The following is a 25,161-nucleotide window of genomic DNA, read 5'->3' on the forward strand; positions in this document are numbered from 1 at the left end:
TCTGGATTTAATGCAGTTTAGTCTTGGTATACATGTTTAGCAATATTATTTCCTGAATCAGATATTCACGGAGTTCTGCAGATGCAGCAAACACTTGCAGCAAACATTTTGACAATGTTTGATTTTGCTTTACGGAGATAAGTGAGCACTCAACTCATTTGTAATCTGGTGCCCATGGTGTCTGCCTGTAAAACAGGCTGCTTGCTGCCAAATAACCTTTCCTGAGATGTTTGAAAATTGCACATGCTCGATATGTGTAAGACATAGCTGCAATTTCTCACCTAACATATTTAAAATCTTGGCTGGGACATCAAGGGGAAATAACAAGGATGGGAGCTTCCCCATTGAGAAGAAGGCTGAAAAATCAGGATACGTCAAGCTGTGCCACACATTTGCACCTCCTTGTGGCTAGTACATCTGTCCCATGAGGGAATCTTCAGGTGTATTTTAAATCTGTTTTAACTTTAGTCTTTGATATTATTATCCATAAATTTTAAATGAGCTACACTTTATAATCTCTGATTATAGTCAATGACGCTACAGTAAACGTAGAAACATAGAAAATAGGTGCAGGAGTAGGCAATTCGGCCCTTTGAGCCTGCACCACCATTCAATAAGATCATGGCTGATCATTCACCTCAGTACCCCTTTCCTGCTTTCTCTCCATACCCCTTGATCCCTTTAGCCGTAAGGGCCATATCTAACTCTCTCTTGAATATATCCAACGAACTGGCATCAACAACTCTCTGCGGTAGAGAATTTCACAGGTTAACAACTCTCTGAGTGAAGAAGTTTCTCCTCATCTCGGTCCTAAATGGCTTACCCCTTATCCTTAGACTGTGTCCCCTGGTTCTGGACTTCCCCAACATCGGGAACATTCTTCCTGCATCTAACCTGTCCAGTCCCGTCAGTATTTTATATGTTTCTATGAGATCCCCTCTCATTCTTCTAAACTCCAGTGAATACAGTAGTTGAAAGTTTCAAATGGTATGATGTATTTTTATGCAACTTTAAAGATATGACCGCTTCGTATGACACACAGGGCTAAAAATTCATTTGCTTAGTGCCACCCGTTAGCGCCTTCGGTGGAGGTTTACTCGTGGCACTAAGAGTTGGTGCTGCACACTCGAGCACCACTTGGTGACGTCAATGAGTGTGCAATGCCCCCTTAGTGCTGCGGCCATGAAACTGAATGCTTTTGCCTGCCGTAGTGCCTGGCGCTAATTCCAACAGGTAAAGCAGGCGTCCCGAAGAAGCTGCCGGGGTGATATTTCCGCGGGTGAGCAAGTGGGCGGTTAAAATGGAATTTATTTGTGCTAACTGTTGCTAATCTCCCTTGCATTTTCTTTCAGTTTTCGGGGGGTCCAGCTGACCTCCCCTTTAGGTGCTAGAATGCCACTTTCCTAGCGCCAGAACTTCAGCAGCACTCCCGCGATAGCGCCCCAGATATCAGGGTTAGTGCCCTAAGAGGAGTGTGGATCTCTTCCCTTAGCACTTCCCTTCCCTCTTGGGGCACTAAAAATCCAGAATCTGGTTGGAAACGGTAAGCATCGCCCATGCGCTAAAGTTACCGACCAGTCGGTGTCACCGCCTCAACCCGAGCTATATTGAATTTTTAGCCCCTTATTTACTTGTCTCTCAGTAGGGTATTTAAGGAAGGTTACTATAATTCTAAGTGAATAGTTTGAATGATTTTAGTGGCAAGTGACCAAAATATAGACCCAATGGGGGGAAAAAAAACCAATGGAGATACATGGCCCTGCTAGCACACTCTCGCCGTTACTTCGTCAGGATCACTCTGGAAGGGCTGGAATTTAGGCCGGGACCTGCATATGCCAGGCCCCGATCTTGCATGAGAGTTTCTGTTTGTTCTTGTTGGGGGTTTTCATAGGAACAGGAGTGGACCATTCAGCCCCTCAAGCCTGTTCCACCATTCAGTGAGGTCATGAATAAGCGTACCTCAACACTGAGAGTTCTCATGTCCGTAGCCTGGGAGCAGATTGGGGCAAGATTGGAGGTGGGAACACCCATTGAAAGCAGCTGTATTGGTATGCCTACTGATGTGTGCGGGGACCGCTTGGGGCCCGGGCCAAATGCATGGTCTCGACGCTTCAGCCGACTTACAAAGAGGACCAATTGGACCTGGAGTGTTTTCTTGGGTGGAGGAGGATGTCTATAAATCCTCCAGAAGTTTCAACAATTTTTAGGTCTCTTGGGGGCAGGCCTAGCCTTAGGTATGCCCCTAGTGGCACAATTGCCCACCATTCGGATGTCTTTTTAAGGCACCTGCTCCATATGCTGCAAATTTTGGCAGCGTCAACCTTTGGTAAATGTATTGCAGCACTAGTGTGTGCCCCTCACTTCAGCGATCAGAGCCCTATTTTCTTAAATTGTTTGCCATGCCATTTTGTGTTTGTCTACAAATAACTTGCATTAAAATATATTACCACATCGCTCATGTGTGATGAAAATTACACACGGCTGTGCTGATTGCATTTTGTTATGTTTGAAGGGCTTTATTTCCCTGCAACAAGAACTGCGCAAGCAGATTCACTGCTAACTAGTAAAATTCACCTAATGTTGAATTGTTCATCCACTGATCCCAGCGTGAGTTGGGTTTAGACCTTTGTGAACTAGCTCAGCTTGCTTAATAGAGTAGAGATTCAGAAGTGAAGCAATATGTGCTGAATCTGATGTAAAGGAAAAATAATTTGAAGATGTTTAGCACTAAAATGCATATACAATGTAAAAATAATCGATTTTAGGGATTGCATATTTTCAGTAAGCTATGAATCTATTTTCTCCCACCCGGGGACTGCCCATGGCCAATTAAAATGGTGACCCCGATGATGGCAAGTGGTGGTGACAGTAATTATTTATCATCGCTAGGTAGTGCATCCTGCTGCCCGTCTTCAGAGGCAGTGCTGCAATACAAATGAGGTATTGATGTAGTTAATGTTGCTATGCAACTAATATTTTGGGACAGTCAATTTTGTTTCACTCGTCAACTTGACCTAGTAAAAACTTTTCATCTGAATGTCAAAGAGATGCGACTAAAAAGGCAAGAAAGAGAGAAAGAAAAGGATTAATAAAGGAAACCATGAATAGAGATAGAGAGATGCTGGCAGCATACTGAAAGTGTCTGACCGTTTATTTGAGATGATCCAATGGCTCTTTGCAAGCTTGTGTCCAAATATTCTCCAGCCCATCATTCATAAGCTATTTGGAATCAACAGGCATTATGTTATGTTCGATGGTCAACTGACACAAAGAATTGTTGCTGACTCATATTAATTTATGTGGAATAAAGCAATGCACACTGGAATTAGTGTACAGAATAGACGAGCCAGCTGTGGTGTTTGAAACACTCCTGTATTATCTGTTACGATATTTAAGCTAGTACAGTAAACAGGATGAGGTAGTGCCCGCCGGTTATTTTGTTAATAATTAAACAATAAAGTGAAGTAAAGGGAAAGAGCTCCAAATCAGGTTTTTGAGGAGAGGATGCACAATATATATTTAGAATCAATACATTGTTTTGATTGAACTGCTGGCTGGAATTCTCCCTTCCATTCATAGCTGTAGTAATCTGCCCAGATTACATCAATGGATATTTGTTGTGAATAAGCCAGTCAAAAAAGCATGTGCAAATAAAGATTTATTTAATTAGCTTCAACACAAATTCCACCCCAGGGTTTCTATTGGCATAAACTTATGATGAAAAGGTTAGTTAATAATTGTGTAGGGTGACGTGATGACATTATCATACGCACATGCTGTTTATGAATGGGAGATCTATCTGCTCATCTATCTGTATGATCTTTAATGGTTTCTTGTTTGGATTTGCACTCTGAGAACTTTAAACAAGAGGCCATAGAGATCATACGTAAATTACTTGTTCTTAAGCTATCAACCAGTATAATATTATAAAGAGCAAAAGGGTATGTTCAGACCTTATTGGTACCATCAAAATCTTGGCACCAGTGATTCAATATTGTAGGTGGAATTAATTTATCATATCAAGACAGGTTTAAATTAGTTTGGCCATAGCCTTGTCCATTTTTTAGCTTGCAAGCTAAATGATTTCATACACCAGATTTGAGGTCTCTGGTAGAGCATCTTATGACTTGAGAGCGTGCAGCTTTTGAGAATTTGCCAATAAAATGCTTTGAACAGTTTTGGAATATTCATGCAAGTGTGAAAGAAAGCCATCTGAACTAGAAAATAGTTTAAATGTTTTGTACTTTGGAGTTCTTAGTTCGAATCTAGATTCTGAAGGGGATTGACAGGGTAGATGCTGAGAGATTGTTTCCCCTGGCTGGAGTGTCTAGAACTAGGAGGCACAGTCTCAGGATAACTGGTAGGCCGTTTATGACAGCAATGAGGAGGAATTTCTTCACTCGGAGGGTTGTGAATCTTTGGAATTCTCTGCCCCAGGAGGCTGTGGATGCTGAGTCACTGAATATATTCAAGGTTGAGATAGATAGATTTTTGGAGTCCAGGGGAATAAAGGGATATGGAGATCGGGCAGGAAAGTGGAGTTCAGGTCGATGATCAGCCATGATATTGAATGGCAGAGCAGGCTCGAGGGGCCGTATGGCCTACTCCTGCTCCTATTTGCTATGTTCTTAAATGAACAAAGGACTGATTCTGATTGGTGTCAAACCCTTTGCTTTTCTAGGTTCCAGAAGGATGCCAAATTGTGCCATTTTAGTAATACAGAATGGATGCAACTTGAAATAATCATTAGCTGTGTGAAATGAGTTATTAAGTAACATTTTTTTTGTAAGATTAATCTCTTTAGAGACAATACCAAGGAGAAAAGTTCTGTTGAACACAGTAAAAGTTTAGTATTGAAATTAGTTGCAAATACTTCAATATATTTAAAACTCATTCTAAATTAATATACTTATAATCTTAATAAATCCTTGAAACAAAATAGATACCAGAGGAGCACAATTTAATCTGACAGAAATTGTCCATTGAGCACTCTTGTAATAATTATTCTGTCTCAATAAACAAAGCAAGGTCAATGGATTTTAATCACTGAGTGTAGGTAATTGGAATACTATCATGGAAAAGAAAACAATTTAGATTGCCTTGTGCCTTTAGCACAGATTAATCGACATGTGGAACAATTAAGAATCTGACTATTCCATTAATATTCTGCTTTAGTGAAAGTAATGCCACTTTTAGTATTTCCAAATTTGGAGGTGGGGGAAAAAGAAATTAAAATTGTAACAGACACCCAATATTACTTATACCTGTGTCACCATCATCATCATCATCATCATCATCATCATCATCATAGGCAATCCCTCGAAATCGAGGAAGACTTGCTTCCACTCTAAAAGTGAGTTCTGGAGTAAAAATAAAACGGGGAAGGTGGCTCAACCGTGGCTAGCAAGAGAAATTAAGGATAGTGTTAAATCCAAGGAAGAGGCATATCAATTGGCCAGAAAAATCAGCAAACCTGAGAATTGAGAGAAATTTAGAATTCAGCAGAGGAGGACAAAGGGTTTAATTAGGAGGGGAAAATAGAGTATGAGAGGAAGTTTGCCAGGAACATAAAAACTGACTGCAAAAGCTTCTATAGATAAGTGAAGAGAAAAAGATTAGTGAAGACAAATGTAGGTCCCTTGCAGTCAGAATCAGGTGAATTTATAATGGGGAACAAAGAAATGGCAGATCAATTGAACAAATACTTTGGTTCTGTCTTCACGAGGGAAGACACAAATAACCTTCCGGAAATACAAGGGAACCAAGGGTCTAGTGAGAAGGAGGAACTGAAGGAAATCCTTATTAGTCAGGAAATTGTGTTAGGGAAATTGATGGGATTGAAGGCCAATAAATCCCCAAGGCCCGATAGTCTGCATCCCAGAGTACTTAAGGAAATGGCCCTAAAAATAGTGAATGCATTGGTGATCATTTTCCAGCAGTCTGTCGACTCTGGATCAGTTCCTATGGACTGGAGGGTATCTAATGTAACCCCACTTTTTAAGAAAGGAGGGAGAGAGAAAACGGAGAATTATAGACCGGTTAGCCTGACATCAGTAGTGGGGAAAATGTTGGAATTAATTATTAAAGATGAAATAGCAACGCATTTGGAAAGCAGTGACAGGATCGGTCCAAGTCAGCATGGATTTACGAAAGGGAAATTGTGCTTGACAAATCTTCTGGAATTTTTTGAGGATGTAACTAGTAGAGTGGACAAGGGAGAACAAGTGGATGTGGTGTATTTGGACTTTCAGAAGGCTTTTAACAAGGTCCCACACAAGTGATTGGTGTGCAAAATCAAAGCACATTGTATTGGGGGTAATTACTGACGTGGATAGAAAACTGGTCGGCAGACAGGAAGCAGAGAGTCGGGATAAACGGGTCCTTTTCAGAATAGCAGGCAGTGACTAGTGGAGTGCCGCAGGGCTCAGTGCTGGGACCCCAGCTATTTACAATATACATCAATGATTTAGATGAAGGACTTGAGTGTAATGTCTCCAAGTTTGCAGATGACACTAAGTTGGGTGGCAGAGTGAGCTGTGAGGAGGATGCTAAGAGGCCGCAGGGTGACTTAGACAGGTTAGGCGAGTGAGCAAATGCATGGCAGATGCAGGATAATGTGGATAAATGTGAGGTTATCCACTTTGGTGGCAAAAACATGAAGACAGAATATTATCTGAATGGCGGCAAATTAGGAAAAGGGAAGATGCAACGAGACCTGGGTGTCATGGTACATCAGTCATTGAAAGTTGGCATGCAGGTACAGAAGGCAAATGGCATGTTGGCCTTCATAGCTAGGGGATTTGAGTATAGGAGCAGGGAGGTCTTACTGCAGTTGTACAGGGCCTTAGTGAGGCCTCACCTGGAATATTGTGTTCAGTTTTGATCTCCTAATCTGAGAAAGGATGTTCTTGTTATTGAGGGAGTGCAGCGAAGGTTCACCAGACTGATTCCCGGGATGGCAGGACTGATATATGAGGAGAGACTGGATCGACTGGGCCTGTATTCACTGGAATTTAGAAGGATGTGAGGGGATCTCATAGAAACATATAAAATACTGACGGGACTGGACAGTTTCGATGCAGGAAGAATGTTCCCGATGTTGGGGAAGTCCAGAACCAGGGGACACAGTCTAAGGATAAGGGTTAAGCCATTTAGAACTGAGATGAGGAGAAACTTCTTCACTCAGAGTTGTTAACCTGTGAAATTCTCTACCGCAGAGAGTTGTTGATGCCAGTTCGTTGGACATATTCAAGAGGGAGTTGGATATGGCCCTTACGGCTAAAGGGATCAAGGGGTATGGTGAGAAAGCAGGAAAGGGGTACTGAGGTGAATGATCAGCCATGATCTTATTGAATGGTGGTGCAGGCTCGAAGGGCCTACTCCTGCACCTATTTTCTATGTTTCTTAGGTGACTAAATAGTTCAATATGGGAATTACAGTCTCTGTCACAGGTGGGATAGACAGTCGTTGAAGGAAAGGATGGGTGGGTGGGGAGTCTGGTTTGCCGCACACTCCTTCCGCTGTCTGCACTTGCTTTCTGCATGCTCTCGGTGACGAGACTCGAAGTGCTCAGCCCCCTCCCGGATGCTCTTCTTCCACTTAGGGCGGTCTCTGGCCAGGGACTCCCAGGTATTGGTGGGGATGTTGCATTTTATCAAGGAGGCTTTGAGGGTGTCCTTGAAACGTTTCCTCTGTCCACCTGGGGCTCGCTTGCCGTGTAGGAGTTCTGAGTAAGAGCGCTTGCTTTGGGAGTCTTGTGTCAGGCATGCGGACAGTGTGGCCCACCCAACGGAGCTGGTTGAGTGTGGTCAACACTTCGATGCTGGGGATGTTGGCCTGATCAAGGACACTAACATTGGTGCGTTTGTCCTCCCAGAGGATTTGCAGGACTGTGCCAGCACCCTGACCCCATCAGATATCCTGGGGGTGAGGCTATTTTAAATGTCTTGGGGGAATGGGAAGAAATTTGCTGAGACCCGTTTGCTGCAGCGTCAGTGGGCGTGTGGCACGCTGAAACCTTCTATAAATGTATTTTTGAAGCCTTGCTGGTTTCTGCTGCCATTTAGACAATATAATTGATTTGCTGTGAGATTGTTTTTATTGAAAAACTGGCCTTCGAATTTCTGAACTTACCCCATCCCCATAGCTCTAGCAATGTTGAATGCCAGGAACTGACCGCTGCTAATGGCATACCTGAGGGAAATGCATTGTATGAATTATTTGCCTGTTTTACATTCTAATGCAACGGGTCAGGATCTGTGATGTGGCCCAAAAAAAAGCTGAGCCTTGGTGGATCCAGATTCCGCTCCAAATTCCGACCCCTTTAGGAATCCTGCCACCAAATCTGTCCTCCCAAGCCTTAGGAATTTTAGGGTGCATGATCTGAGCCTATGTTGCAGAGACTCTGAAAATATTTCTGCAGCAAAAATAAACTAGTAAATAAATACGTGGAACATTATATTAGCTCTGTTTGTCTGGCTATGTTTGTATTTTGTTGCTTTTCATTTTACATACAAAATTGGGTCATTTCAGATCTTGTATGATATATACTTTATTATTTTTCCAGATAATAACTGACAGACAAGAGGGCATAAAATTCCAAATGCATGGTAAGGGCGTGGAGGAAGAACCAAAGGGTGTTTTCAAAATCAAGGACCAATCTGGAGAAATCATTGTCACCCGGTCACTGGATCGCGAGACTATGGACATGTATATTGTAAGTATTACATGTGGTTTATATTTCCCTTGTTAAACTGAGCCCCCTGCTACCAGCTATGAATAATGGACACTGCCAGCTACTCCCATTCACTGGAGGGATTCAGTAGATAATGGTTAAATAGATGATATTCACGCCATTCACTTTTATCATAACAAAGGTGTCTACAAGAGGGACTGTTTATCTACATCATTGTGATAGAAGGGTTTCTCTGAACACTGCCTGCAGTTTGACAGTTGTCTACTAAAATTCAACATATAAGTGTCCATTTTAATCCAGCCCACCTGGTGGGAACGGGACTGGTGTGGGGTTAAGATGGCGGGCAGGGGAATTCGCTTTGCGTTCCTGATGCCTTCTGTCCCCCGCCATTTTAAGTGGCCTGAATTCAGGCACGGGAAGGCCACCCATCCCAGAAGCACGGGAGCCTAATTTCAATGGCAAAGTTTTGTCCTGATGCATTATTGGCACACTTTCTACTATTTTAAGGCCAACACAGTCTCGAACCTGCCAGCAGAAGCTGGTGGCAGCCAGAATCTTGCCCACAAGAAGCCTAGGTAAATGAGAATTTGAAGAAAATCCTCCTCCTGGCCCACTTTTGGCCTTCCCAGCCTCAGGCGTCCCCCCCCGCCCCCGCCATAGCTTGAGTACGGACTTTTCTATTTCTCTCCCTGCCCCCATCGCCCCCCCCCTGCACAGTTCCTTACTTACCTTGCCGGGAACCATTACTGTGGGATTTGGCTGTTGCCTGACGCCCCACTTATCAATGGGAATCCGTGTCGGGGTATGCGAATGAGGCCTGGGAGTTTAAAATCTCCTGAACTGAAAGCTTCAGGGGGCCGAACAGCCGGCTTCCGGGTGGTGATCTGGTGGCTGGGGGGGGGGGGTTTCAACAATCGGGGGGGGGACTGTCAGGAGTGTGATGGAATACTCCCCGCTTACCTGGATGAGCGCAGCTCCTCCTGGTCCTATAGGAGTGATAAAACAACCGCAACTTTGGGTACGTGAATTAAGACTCTGTCTGCCTTTTGCGGGAGCCTGGTCCATAGAAACCGGCATAAATTTCCGCGTATGCGTGATCCAGGAAATTGCGGACCGCTTTGTCTAAAGCTGTCGCGTACAGACAAAGAGCAGGCAACATGACAAGAAACAGGAAATGCTGAAACAATACAGTGACAGAGATGTCACGCCAATATAGATGCTCCCCATATCATTTAAATGTTGAAACTACACAATAGTTGTAATCATTTGTCAATACACTTTTTGAAAAGATTCTTGCCCCAAGCCATGCCTCAATCCATTTCCCATTTTTCTGTCCACCACTCCGCCCCCTCCCCACTACCTCCTCCCAGCCCCACATTGAGACATGCAGTACATAGCGGCGAAACCATTTCAAATTTGCTCCATCATAAATGCAAGCTTAAATCTGACTACAACCTAAAGTGTAAGGAAAGTCTCGGGAGATTACTTTTGCTAAAAGTAGTTTCCCCAAGGTCTTTACTTTTATAAAAAGAATTTGAAGGTGAGTATTACCTTTTTTCAAATCTCTCTCTTATTTCCTTACCTCGCCTTTTTTTATGCATTCATGGGATGTGAGCAACGGTGGCAAGGCCAGCATATTTATTGCCCATCCCTAATTGCCCTTCAAGTGTCCCACATTTAGGCTCTCTCTCTCTCTCTCTCTCTCTCTCCCCTTAGCTGTTCTGTGATATCTGTAAGTGCACCCCTGAGTGGCTCCATTCATTTTGATAGGGAGCAGTGCTGCACATCATTGTGTTGACTGAGTGTTGTGTACTCTGCCAGTTGACAGCTTTCTGGGCTCTAACTTAGCTCCCAGCTGGCGTGAAGTTCTGTCTCCCGACGTGATGAATTGAGCTGCCCCAGGAGGCATATATCTTTTGAAAAGTTTCAAAAATATTACTGGGGTTTTACAATATTCAAAGACAGAAATCTGACAGACAACTGGATGCCTGTGTTTTGACATCTCTGGATTGGCCCTGTTGGGTCTTAATTTAAGAGACAATTTCAAAGTAATCAATCTTGCCTTGACAGCATAGGCATAGATTTATTTTAACAGCCTCTAAATATGGGTTTAATGCGTTGGTAATACCATTTCCCAACTCTCCCAGTATAATAAAAGTGGCAAATTTGAGCTCAACATTTCCAGCAAAATTCTATTGAAACGATTATCAAGGATTGACATGAAAGTGAACTGGAGCATTTAAAACAGTCGGGTGCCGTCAGTGTGACATTGCTAACAAATAAGAGAATCGCTGTCAGTCCAATGCAGTAAAAGTCTTTATTATTGATCAGCATTTGTCTGATTCTCCTTGTTGCTGACCATAGTTCCAGATGAACATTTGGCTACTTTAGCTGATAATATATGTATACGCATTACTGAATGTAGAAAGAGACATGTCATTTCAACAAGCCATGCTTTAGAAGATGCACAATCTAATGTTCTTTGGCGTTTAATGCAGAACTCAATCAGCACTCAACTAACACAGAGCTGTGCACGTCCTGTATTATGGGGAGCATATTCAGAAATATAGGGGTAGTTTTTACAATATCATGCTCTCAGCGTCCATGGATAGAATATCCTATGAGCTCTGTGCCCAAATTTCGGGTATGTGCCTGTGACATATGCCAAAGAACGTGTGCTCGTCAAGTCTTTCCTGCAGTTTATTCACTACAGGGATTTGCTTTCATTGTGCGAGCAGAACTTACCAAGAACAGGGAACTCCGCCAGCACTCATTAGCACAAAAGGCTGTTTTAAAATATACAAATTACATTTTAATTCCTGTCCATTGATTCCTCTCATCAATGCAGCAGAAACATTTATGTTACTGTGACTATGGCATTTCTACCCAACCCCTCCCACCCCAAAGTTTAGGTGACTCATTGTTGAGAAGACTGGCATTGCCATTTGTCCTTCTCCCTTTATTAGCCAAAATGCTATGTACTGTGTTTCTCAGTATTATTTGGGTTCAGCCTTGTCGAATCAGACAAGACTACATTTTTTTTTAATAAACCAGTTTAATTTTTATTCATGAGAAGTACGAGCATCGCAGCAATATGACCATAGCATTAGGAGGACCCTGTGATACATTCTCGCTATGGGCAAGTCTCATGGGTTCAGGTCAAGCATGGACAAAGAAACCTCCTGCTGATTACCACCTACCACCTTCCGTCAGCTGATGAATCAATACTCCTCCATGCTGAACACCACTTGAAAGAAATGCTGAGAGTAGCAAGGGCACAAAATGTACTCTGGGTGGGGGCTTCAACGTCCATCACCAAGAGTGGCTCGGTAGCACCACTGGTGACGAAGATGGCCGAGTCCTGAAGGACATAGCTGTCAGACTGGGCCTGCGGCAGATGGTGAGAGAACCGACACAAGGGAAAAACCTACTTGACTTCGTCCTCACCAATCTACCCATCACAGATGCTCCTGTCTTCACACTGAGGACACCCTCCATCGTGTTGTGTGGCACTATCACTGCGCTAAATGGAATAGATTCAGAACAGATTTAGCATCTCAAGACTGGGCATCCATGAGGCATTGTGGGCCATCAGCAGCAGTAGAATTGTATTCCATCACAATCTGTAACCTCATGGCCCGGCATATCCCTCACTCTACCATTGCCATCAAACCAGGGGACCAACCCTCGTTCAATAAGGAGTTTGGAAGAGCATGCCAGGAGCAGCACCAGGCATACCTAAAATGAGGTGCAAACCTCAGGAAGCTGCAACATAGGATTAAATGCATGCTAAAAAGAGGAAGCAACATGCTATAAACTGGGCTCAACGATCCCACAATCAACGGATCAGATCAAAGCTTTGGGGTCCTGCCACATCCACTCGTGAATGGTAGTGGACAACTAAACAACTAACGGGAGGAGTAGGCTCCATGAATATCCCCATCCTCAATGTGAGTGTAAAAGATAAGGCTGAAGCATTTGCAACCATCTTCAGCCAGAAGTGCTGAGTGGATGATCCATATCGGCCACCCCTGAGGTCTTCAGCCAATTCGATTCACTCCATGTGATATCAAGAAACGGCTGAGCTCACTGGATAAAGCAAAGGCTATGGGCCCTGACAACATCCCGGCTGTTGTGCTCCAGAACTAGAAGCACCTCTCGCCAAGCTGTTCCAGTACAGCTCCAACACTCCTGCATTGTGGAAAACTGCCCAGGTATGTCCTGTCCACAAAAAGCAGGACAAATCCAATCTGGCCAATTACTTTCTCAACAATCTATCTCAATCTTCAGCAAAGTGATGGAAGGCGTTGTCGACCTTTCCTCCATCATAAGGTCAGAGTGGGAATGTTTGCTGATGACTGCACAGTGTTCAGTGCCATTCGCAACTCCTCAGGTAATAAAGCAATCCATGGCCACAAGCAACAAGACCTTGACATTCAGGCTTGGGCTGATAAGTGGCAAGTAACATTCATGCCACACAAGTGCCAGGCAATGACTATCTCCAACAAGCAAGATTCTAACCACTGCCCCTTGACATTAAACGGCATTACCATTGGCGAATCCCCCACCATCAACATCCTGGAGGGTCACATTTGACTAAAAACTTAACTGGATCAGCCACATAAATACTGTGGCAACAAGAGCAGCTCAGAGGCCTTTCCACAAAGCCTTTCTACCACCTACAAGGCACAAATCAGGAGTGTGATGGAATACCCTCCACTAGTTTGGATGAGTGCTGCTCCAACAACACTCAAAAAGCTCGACACCATCCAGGGCAAAGCAGCCCTGTGATTGGCTCCCTCCACCACCTACCATGGCTGCAGTACGTACCATCTACAAGATGCACTGCAGTAACTCACCAAGGCTTCTTCAGCAGCATCTCCCAAACCCTCGATCTCTACCACCTAGAAGGACAAGGGCAGCAGGCGCATGGGAACACCGTCACCTCCAAGTCACACACCAACCTGACTTGGAAGTATATCGCTGTTCCTTCATCGTCGCTGGGTCAAAATCCTGAAACTCCTTCCCTAACAGCACTGTGGGAGTCCACACAGATTGCAGCGGTTTAAGAAGGCAGCTTATCTCTTTAAGGATTAGGGATAAGCAATTAAGGATGGGCAATAAAAGCTGGCCTTGCCAGTGATGCTCACATTTCATGAACGAATAAATAAAAACCTTACCAGTAAAACACAGTGATTATATCTGTCCAGAACTGCAGCAACATTTTTCTGTCTAGCTGTTGACTTTTTCCCTTTATGCCCTTCCTTATCACTGCTATGTGACGGCTCCATTTTGTTTCTCAATTTTCATGTGAACGTTATTACACTTGTCTGCTACCTTGCCATCAGCACCAGCTGCTCAGATACTATTTCAAAATATCGTGGCTTAAAACTACATTATTCTATTTTTTAAGAACTGTTACACAGTTACAATAGCCACGTAAAAGCATATCCATACTACACTAACAGGTCTCTTCAGAGAACTAATTAGGCTTGCTGCAGTGCCCATGATGAACCTTTACCATACTTGTCTCTGACATTCACTCAAAACTGTTAGCCAACACCTGGCCCGATAGCAAGGCACTATGCTCCTTTGACCTTGTGAGCAGCTCACGTTTAATCTTGAGGCTGAGATGGAAATGGACTTAAATTTAAGTTTTATACACTGTGGGGCCAAAATTACCCTCCTCCGCCCGCTGAAAACGCAGGACACCTACCGTGTTTCGACTGTTTTCACTGCCGCGGTAGATGTGGTGGCCTCTTGCGCGGAAATTCGCTCATTGGCTTTTTTTTTTAAGGGGCCCAGAAGTCGTCATAATAGGGGCAGAAGTGCGGCAGAGAGCGAAAGTCCTGTAAGTGGACAGAAGTAGAGGGCGGGCGATGTGTCTGCCGCTGTCACTCATCAGCGTAGCGCTGATGATGTCATCAGGCTGGCATGTCGCCACGTTTTTCACCTTCAGTTAAAGGGGAGAGCTGCTGCGAGCTCTGCAGCATTTTAAGTTCGGTCCACTGGGCCACCAAGGAGGGTTTCGGCCGGGCCAGTGACCTGACGCCCAAGAGGAGGTGTTAGGGTGCCTGGTGGCGGTCTGGCCAAACCCAGGGGCATAATTATCAGCCCAACCTGGCAGCATCGACCAACAAAAAAAAAGATGGCAACCGTGGCAGTAGGTCCTCCCCTTTAATGGCAGCTGCGCCGCCATTTTGCAAGCACAGTGCACCAACAGAAAAAGCTGTCGGTGGCACTGAGCGGCAGGAGCAAGATTTTTAGTGCTGAATTTTGCATTTGGGGTGCACATTGGCAGTGCGCGCTCAGATGATGCACTTAGGACGGATCGGCAGCAGCGGAGTGGTAGTGGGGGGAGCGGGTCACCGTCGGGATACTGCAGTAAGGCAATTTTCAAAATGGCGACCACGAAAAATTGGCGGTCGTTCCACTCCACTCTGCAGCCGATAGAAAACAGGCCTTAAGAGAAGGGACAATTTAGGCCCCTGATTCTCCATCCATTACCCCTTTTACCATGCTCCCCAGATTTGCTCACTGCTTCTCTTAAAGTGGTGGGGTTCCTTCTGCTATACCATTATTGGCAGACAGGAGGTGTTCTTGCAGCACAGCTGCTGCGTAAATTAGACATTCCAGCCTTCTACCATGTAGCACTGACAGGTAATCTTAAATTACAAGCAGCCCTGGGACTTAAACTTGCAAACATCTGGCTGGGAGTCAGGCATTCTATCACATGTACAACTGCACTCATTTACATTATGCTTTAATGCAGTTTTTTTTGAGTAAATTGATAAAATCATTAGTCTAATATCCAATGTAGTAGAGTTGACACATGAACTGTTGTAACTAAATTTGCTGGAAACATGATTTACATTTTCAAGTTAACGGCACACACTGTTATTAGTGCGTAAAAAAATCAGCACTCTTTGGCAAGGAAGAGGTACAGTGTGAGTTACGAATTGCTAGATGCTATGCTGTTAGTCTCGCAAAAACAGGATCTCGCCGTCAATTTCCTCATAAATTTGAACAAATTGCTGGATTTGTGTTGTCAATACCAATTAGCCTCGCTGCAGAAAGTTAGGGCTGTTAATTCATGGTGCAAGGACCCTATTAATGGGATGATTAATGATCCTGATGTGCCACTCAACCTTGGAGACCCTGAAAGGGAACAATTGAAACTGTGGAATCTCATTCCTGCAGGTAGTACATTGTTCTTAGAGGTTTTTAAAATTTAAAGTTTTACGATTTTTTACTTACTTTTTCTTTCTGTCTTCTTTCCCTCTCTCTTTTTCTTTCTGTGCCCTATTTAATTCTCCAGCATTCGCTCTGTTTCTTTCTCCATGCTTACATTTCATTGTTTAAGGAGATAGACTGCTGGTCCTGTCATTCACCAAGGCCCCAGATGCCTTGTTGACCTTACCGCACAGCAATCAACGCCCAGTTCCAGCAATTAGCGCTGCAAAAATAATTGGAGCTGCAGGGTGAGGGAAAAAAATCCAACTTGTGGTGCTCACCGCGAGATGCCCGGCTCCAGCAAATTCTGGACTTCTATATCATGGACATTGCGGCATGGGCCATTAACCTTTTTATTTTGATGGATAGTTTTGTGTGTTATCATTTTGACCCATGGTCACAAGCATCACTTGTGACTAGATCAGAATGCAGAAATGCTGCAGATTTTCTACAATATATTTGTGATTCAAATTTATAGCAATGATAAAGATGAAAGCCCAGTGCAGAATGGCTCCACTGAGGCAAAATGAAAATCCAATAATTCACATTTTATTTCTCACCTCATTGACCATTATAAATGGCACAAATGTTTTGACTCCCAGTGGCAAAACTATCAATACTGTTTTATTTAGAACAATAAATTTTAATGTTTAATTCTGTCACTAAAGTTTATGTCACGGGAATGAACTCAAATCACTTTGGTGTCAAAATTAATTATCAGTTCACGTGAATGATTGTAAACAATACTACAAGTGTAACCTGGCACCTGGAAACAATAATTTGAAGTGTTACTTTGATTGATATGTTTCTAGTATGCTTAGTACTGCTTTAAATCTTTGTTTTAATTGTAGCTAATTATAAATAGTCAAAGTTAATTAAAGTCAATGAATTTTATTTCCTAAGTGAACATCCTACAGGAGCTGTGTCTAAAAATACCAGTCAGCAAAATCAGTATTCATTAAAACAAAATACTCTCTTAAGTTTAATCAAAGAAGTTAATTAATTATTTACTGCATCCAACAATGTTAGAAATAATAGTACTGGAGAAAAAAATATTTTTTGAGGAGCTCCGAATGCTCAGTAATTAAGAACTTCTAGACGAGATGGTTTCATTGTATGATATGTATTTTCCTTTATTTGGTTACATAGCAAGAGTCAATAATATACGTTGTTTAAATATAACATTGCTTTTTTTTAAAAGGAACTTTGTGGTGATTGTTCATGCTATTTAATATGAAGCATACGAGTACAATTTCAATTTTCTTCCACCCAGTAGTCACCATCACTCTCAGATCTACCATTGTCACATGTTTTCAGTTCAACTTCTCAAATAGGAATTCAGGAGAAACGTATTTACCCAGAGAGTGGTGAGAATGTGGAACTCACTACCACAGGGAGCAGTTGAGGCAACTAGCATAGACACATTTTAAGAGGAATCTAGATAAGTACATGATAGAGAAAGTGGTAGAAGGATCTGCTGATAGGGTTAGATGAAGTAGGCTGTGAGGAGTCTCGAGTAGAGCATAAACATCAACATAGACCAGTTGGGCTGAATTGCCTGTTTCTGTGCAGTAAATCCTAAATAATTTGATGCAACTTCAGAGATGCAGCTCCTAATACAACTGTACGGCCTTCCCACTTTCCAACTCCATTGCCCTCTTTGAGTCAGATTGCGAATTTAATGTTGGCAAATTTTGTCCAATGGCCCCCTCAGAATTGGGTCGAGATTGTTCAAGCTGATTTCAAAGAGGACACAGGTAGCAGAGAGAGAATTTCAACTCCGCATACTAGCTTGTCTTCAAGGCTAGGCCCCAAAGGTTAGATATGTAAAGCCACCATGCTGCCCAATCTCTTGAGCTACTTATTTTTACCATATAGAGATTGACATTTCATTAAGTCAATAGCAAATGTCTGCCTTACTCTCCACAGTGGGGAGAGTCGAGCAGTCGGATTACTTGCATGGAAAAAGAAATCTGGTAGAAATACTGCAGGACAAGTAGTATTAATTGCTAGAAAGAAAATATTTGTAGATTATTTAAAATGAGTGTAAATGGGCAACTGTTCATTGATTATCCATTGCAAAATCTGTGTGACTTAACTTCAGTTACCCATAAACAGTTTTCCGAAATTTGTTTGTTCAGCCATTTTGTACTAATGAAAATGCAATATTGTACAATGGTGCAGTAACTCAAGCAGTACAAGAAATGAGCAGGTTCCAAGCCTGTCTGTCACTCACATTCTTTAACTTCCATTGAGTAGGAGTCATTCATTCTCTCTCAAGCCACAAAAGAAAAGACATAGTAGGTCAGTAAAGTAGAACTCGCTATAATTAGATAATGATTAAGTGTATATCACTGCAGCAGTGTTTGTTTTTCTAGTTAGGAAACTGTGGCGCTCTGGAATATTTTATAGATGCAACTGCATCCCATGTGATATAGTTTATGACATTTATCTGACTACAGACTGATCTTATTATCTAAGGAGAATAGATTGGATTTAGTAGGGCAGTCCAAAGGCATCTTTGTAACAACTTGCATTTATGTAGCACCATTAATGTAATAAAATGTCCCAAGGTACTTCACAGGGGCGTTATCAAACAAAAATTGACACCGAGCCACATAAGGCGATATTAGGACAGATGACCAAAGCTTGGTCAAAGATGTAGGCTTCAAGGAGCATCTTAAAGGTGGAGCAAGAGGTAGAGAATACAATTGATGGCAAATGCACAATTCTCGTGCTATTATCAAAACTCCAATATAAAACTGGCAACCTTGGATGCTTGACAGCATTTCAGAATCACTTTTTCATTGGTCCTGAGCGTAGGGATGCAAACCCTCCCGGATTGTCCGGGGGTCTCCCGCAGTTGAGATTTGATCGTCCAGGCGCTGCTGTGAAAAAATGTCAAGCTCGCCTGGTGACCACCCCAGTTTGTTCCTTTCTAACTTGGTACAGCCGGTCCCACAGCCAGCCTAGACTGTGTCTGCATACGTGCGCCCGCTCCGCTCATACTTTAGTATGGTTTCACTGGTGTGGGTCACCGACACCACCACTGAAGCCTTGCTGTTTTTGGTATTTTAAAGTGCCTCAGAGACAGGGAGGGAGCTCAGTTGGATGTGAGATGAAGAAGTTAAAACACGCTCAAAACTTCTCTCTCACTATAACCTACGCCTGATTTGTAAGTGTAGGCAAGGTTTTTCTGAGCGTACAAAAATCTACACTTACTCCATTCTAAGTTAGTTTGGAGTAAGTTTTCACTGCCTAAACTTGCAAAATAGGCGTAAGTGGCTGGACACGCCCGCTTTTGAAAAATAAATCTGTTCTACAATGAAACTATTCTAACTCGCTAGAACTAGAGCAAACTAAATGCCGAGAATTGCAATTTCTAAGATGCTCCATTCTAAACTAGTTGCCCCAAAAAATAGGAGCAACTCAAGCCGAAACTTGAGCCCATTGTGTCTAACACCCTTCATGCCCAACGGCAAACTCTAAGGGGCTGATATTAACTCCCCACCATAGGCAGAAAATCGTTGGTGGGGGAGGAGGGGTGTAAAAATGAAAACTCGGGGAACGGGACCCCAACCACCGTGAATGCACCGGCTGCCGTTTTTACAGTGGTGGGTTGCAATTGGGAGCCTAATTTAAATTTAATAACTGCCAGTCGGGTTTCCCTGGGCACAAGAAACCCAGCAGCAATATAGAGCTGGGAACGACTGGATCAAGCTGGTTGATGCTTTTTATAGCACTCCTTGTGAATCAGGTGGAGCAAACCTGATTCAAGCAAACCTTTAGCCTCCCTTCTGTCAATTGAGACCTTTCCTCACTGCCACGATCAGCCGAGCCCCTGATTCCTGTCTTACCTCCTTCCTGATTGCTATGCTCTGACGATCCCGCCGCGGCCCCCCCCACCCCATTGAGCCCCGATCTCATCCGCTTGCCTCTACTGCCTGGCAACCGGCCAGGCTGTCAATTTGGCCGGCTGCCGCTGGGTAACGGAAGAAGAAAATTATAATGAGATCATGCCATTAAATTTGGCAGGACCTCCACGTTTCTGGGCTTTCTGTGTTTGCCCCCTCTTCTCCCCAACTCCCCTCTCCCAGCTACAGTGCTGCTGTACTCCCTCCCTCCCTCCCTGCCTCCCCACCTCCCCGTACATGTTGAGGCCTAAATGTTCCAAAACTCATAAAGCATCACTCACATAGCCTATGTTGCTGAAGCTTCACCCTTGCCCCCACCCTCAGAACTTGGCATCTCCTTTCATAACAAACAATTCTTCTCCCCTCAACAGTTCTTGACTCCACCAACACCAACACCTCCAACACGCTCCCAGACTGGCACCAAAAAGGTCTCCGTCACACCCCGACCTCCCATTCTCCATTACATCCTTTTCTGTCTTCCAATTGCATCAATGCTATAATGATCATGTCAATTTCCTTGTTCCTTCTGAACTCCAGATGCATTGATATGCTGCTCCTCCTGCTTGCATCCTCCCTGTGCTGAAAACAAGCCTTTGTCTCCAGGTCACCTGCTCTATCTTTGTTTCCCAGGATTATTTCAGAGCTTCACACCTATGGTTTACAGTTGAGTACTCTCTTTGCCCGCTTGTGGGCAATCTCCTAGTTATAGAATCATAGAAATTTACAGCACGGAAGGAGGCCATTTCAGCCCATCGTGTCTGCGCCGGCCGACCAAGAGCTATCCAGCCTAATCCCACTTTCCAGCTCCTGGTCCGTAGCCCTGTGAGTTACATCACTTCAAGTGCTCATCCAAGTATTTTTTTTAATGTGGTAAGGGTTTCTGCTTCTGCCACCCTTTCAGGCAGTGAGTTCCAGACCCCCACCATCCTCTGGGTAAAGAAATTTCCTCTATATCTACCCCAATTACTTTAAATCTAGGTCGCCTGGTTGATGATCCCGCTGCCAAGGGAAACAGGTCCTTCCTATCTATTGTGTCTGTAAGCACTCTAATAATGACTCCACAAGGTAAGGTATTGTACTTGAACTGTGGTGACCTTAGTCCATTTATTACAGCTCCTGAGTAAGGGTACAGCATGATGAGCTTCCTTTTATACCTGGTTACCTGTTGTGTACAGGTGACCCCTAGGACTCCACCAGTTGCACCCTCTGGTGGTACAAACATAGTGTATCCAGTGTGAAGGTTCATCCAGTAGTCTTATGTAACTGTACATTGAGTGTACAGGGAGTATATTTATATTCTACATATACAATATCACTCTCCCCTAAGTCTTGTGCCACTGGCCTTTGCATTGTGTGCTCTGACCCTAGACTTTGAGTGCCCAAAGCCCTTGCACCTTGTCTATGCTTTGGCTTGGTTCTCTCCCTGTTGACCCCCAAGTCCTGATTGCCACAACATTAGGAAATGATCAGCAGTGGACTGCTTGAGGTTGCAGTGGGGGTTGAGTGGGTTCTGGGTGTGATCCATGTGTGTCCATGGCTACATACATCCAAATCTCCCCCCCCCCTCCCCATACATAGACCATGTGTGTGGCTCAACACCTGCATATGCATACATGTACAGAAAGAAAGAACAACAAAAAAGAAACATAGGATTAATTACATCACTGTTTAGGTTCTGCAGAAGTGGAACAAGTACATTTTACAGGTACAGGTACATACGTGGTATCACTGTCTTGCCCCTGGGTTGTGTAGGATCGGTCCAAGTCAGCATGGATTTATGAAAGGGAAATCAGGCTTGACAAATCTTCTGGAATTTTTTGAGGATGTAACTAGTAGAGTGGACAAGGGAGAACCAGTGGATGTGGTGTATTTGGACTTTCAAAAGGCCTTTGACAAGGTCCCACATAAGAGATTGGTGTGCAAAATCAAAGCACATGGTATTGGGGGTAATATACTGGTGTGGATAGAGAACTGGTTGGCAGAAAGGAAGCAGAGAGTCGGGATAAATGGGTCCTTTTTGGAATGAGAGACAGTGACTAGTGGAGTGCCGCTGGGCTCAGTGCTGGGACCCCAGCTCTTTACAATATACATCAATGATTTGGATGAAGGAATTGAGTGTAATATCGCCAAGTTTGCAGATGACACTAAACTTTGTGGCGGTGTGAGCTGTGAGGAGGATGCTAAGAGTCTGCAGGGTGACTTGGACAGGTTAGGTGAGTGGGCAAATGCATGGCAGATGCAATATAATGTGGATAAATGTGAGGTTATCTACTTTGGTGGCAAAAACACGAAGGCAGAATATTATCTGAATGGCGGCAGATTAGGAAAAGGGGAGGGGCAACGAGACCTGGGTGTCATGGTTCATAAGTCATTGAAAGTTGGCATGCAGGTACAGCAGGCGGTGAAGAAGGCAAATGGCATGTTGGCCTTCATAGCTAGTGGATTTGAGTATAGGAGCAGGGAGGTCTTACTGCAATTGTACAGGGCCTTGGTGAGGCCTCACCTGGAATATTGTGTTCAGTTTTGGTCTCCTAATCTGAGAATGGACATTCTTGCTATTGAGGGAGTGCAGCGAAGGTTCACCAGACTGATTCCAGGGATGGCTGGACTGATATATGAGGAGAGACTGGATCAACTGGGCCTTTATACATTGGAGTTTAGAAGGCTGAGAGGGGATCTCATAGAAACGTATAAGATTCTGACGGGACGGGACAAGTTAGATGCGGGAAGAATGTTCCCGATGTTGGGGAAGTCCAGAACCAGGGGACACAGTCTTAAGATAAGGGGTAGGTCATTTAGGACTGAGATGAGGAGAAACGTCTTCACTCAGAGAGTTGTTAACCTGTGGAATTCCCTGCCGCAGAGAGTTGTTGATGCCAGTTCATTGGATGTATTCAAGAGGGAGTTAGATATGGTCCTTACGGCTAAAGGGATCAAGAGGTATGGAGAGAAAGTGGGAAAGGGGTACTGAGGGAATGATTAGCCATGATAATGAATGGTGGTGCAGGCTCGAAGGGCCGAATGGCCGACTCCTGCACCTATTTTCTATGTTTCTATGTTTCTATGTAGGTGCAGGTGGGTGAGGACGCTAGTTTCAGAGTGACCGGACTGTGTCCAGGTTGTCTGATGGTGGCGCTGCGCCCCCTGCCAGTTGGGTGGGCTCGGATCTCTCACCTGGCTGAGTCTCAGGGCCTTTGCCATCGCCTAGTGGTGGGCAGAGCCACAGGAGTGTGTGGCCTCCCTGTCCTCCTTTGAGGGCTGCGGTGTCTCTTTGCTTTCCTTCAGCAATAATGAGAGCCTGGTTATCCCAGCTCCTGTTGGGAGAGCTGGAGGGTGCTAGCCTCTTGCTCCCGGTACTGGCCCTGGTGGCCAGAAAGATAGAGCTGATCAGGGGCAGGGTACCGGCAGTGGTGCCTTTGCCGTCCGCTGATCGCTGACTCTGCAGCTTGTATGCTCCCTCTGTGTGTGGCCACGCTCCCTGGGGCATCACATTGATCCCTGAGGTGCAGCCTACATAATCAGGTAGCCCGCTGGAACTGGGTGCTTCTGACGGGAGGTTGCCCTTGGTTTTGTCGGCATGCAAGTAGAACCCGGCATCGCACATCATTACTTCATTTACTCTCACAATACATTGGTTTCGACCGCAAGCGCCCGACTTATTATGGTTAGTTACATTTACAAACTTGAATTTGTCAGTTACATCTCTTATATATGTATCACCGGCATCGCTGTATAAAGAGTGGAACTGTCCCTTTAATTGTGATGGGTTGCTGGTCCCCTTTAAGAAGGACTTGCAATCTTTACACCAATCCGGTTCGCTGCTCGGCATCACGTGTTGCTCCATCAACGCTGCCTCTCGTGGTCTGGCTGCTGCCATCTTTATTTTAGGCGCTTCATCTCATGGTTCGGGCGCCATCTTCTTTCTCTCCACGAGGTAAGCTGCGGTGATCCTTTTCTGCGCCGATTTTCTTCCTCCGGAATCCTGCCACTGGAGCCTGGAAGGTGAGGTCGGGTCATTTTGGCTGGATCATCTCGCAGTTGGGTTGAGCGGTCTGTGTCGTCTCCACGCAGTCGAGTTGAGCGGCTGGTTTTTCAGCTGCTGTGCTGGATCCTACTTCAGGGCCACAGATTACGTCGATCGCCAGAGGCTGGTGGTTTTCCCAGCTCCAACGGATCTTTTTCATCCATCTTCTTCCGAGCAGCGTTGGACCATCGCCAGCAACGATCCGCAAAGGTAACTTATGCATCGCGCCGTCATGGGACGTCTGGACATCCATGCTGCCAACGGCTGGGATGGTGTCGTTTGTGTAGGTGAGCAGCTTCACTTGGATCGGGATCATTTTAGGTCGTTCAACTGGATTGTCCCAGAGTTTCTCAAAGGCCACCTGATTCATCAGTGACTGGCTCGCACCTGTGTCCACCTCCATCGTGACTGGAACATCGTTGATTTCGACTTCCATTTTCAACGGGGAACTCTCGGTGGTGCAGGTAAACACTCCGTACACCTCATTGTGGGGCTGAGCTGCCTCATGGACTCTCTCTTCATCGTTGCTGGAGTCCGGATGACCGGCCAACTCTTCATCGACTCGGTCATTTTCTTCGTGTTACAGCCTTTGCATGTATAGTCTTTGTAGCAGCACTGGTGGGCCCTGTGATTTCCTCCACAGCGCCAGCATGGGGTTAGCCGGTTGGCCTCATGTGGCGGACTCAGGGTTGCGGGACTCAGGGTTCTATTCTCTCTTCTCTGAGAGAGACTGCTTGCAGCAGCCTTGCTTCTAATGGGTGACTTTAATATGCATATAGATTGGGCTAACCAAACTGGAAGCAATACAGTGGAGGAGGATTTCCTGGAGTGCATAAGGAATGGTTTTCTAGACCAATATGTTGAGGAACCAACTAGCGGGGAGGCCACCTTAGACTGGGTGTTGTGTAATGAGAGAGGATTAATTAGCAATCTCGTTGTGCGAGGCCCCTTGGGGAAGAGTGACCATAATATGGTGGAATTCTACATTAGAATGGAGAATGAAACAGTTAATTCAGAGACCATGGTCCAGAACTTAAAGAAGGGTAACTTTGAAGGTATGAGGCGTGAATTGGCTCGGATAGATTGGCGAATGATACTTAAGGGGTTGACAGTGGATGGGCAGTGGCAGACATTTAGAGACCGCATGGATGAACTACAACAATTGTACATCCCTGTATGGCGTAAAAATAAAAAAGGGAAGGTGGCTCAACCGTGGCTATCAAGGGAAATCAGGGATAGTATTAAAGCCAAGGAAGTGGCATACAAATTGGCCAGAAATAGCAGCGAACCTGGGG

General features: G+C 44.5%; 1 protein-coding gene across 1 annotated transcript in view; it reads left to right on the forward strand.

Annotated features, from left to right (window-relative positions):
• cdh13 (cadherin 13, H-cadherin (heart)) overlaps positions 1-25,161 on the forward strand; it is a 1,269,498-nt gene that overhangs the window by 534,821 nt on the left and 709,516 nt on the right. Inside the window, exon 5 of the mRNA XM_070898241.1 lies at positions 8,567-8,716. Coding sequence (XP_070754342.1) covers positions 8,567-8,716 — 150 coding nt within the window. The remainder of the gene's footprint in view (positions 1-8,566; positions 8,717-25,161) is intronic.

This window comes from Pristiophorus japonicus, chromosome 13 (genome assembly GCF_044704955.1).
Source record: "Pristiophorus japonicus isolate sPriJap1 chromosome 13, sPriJap1.hap1, whole genome shotgun sequence".
NCBI lineage: Eukaryota > Metazoa > Chordata > Chondrichthyes > Pristiophoridae > Pristiophorus > Pristiophorus japonicus.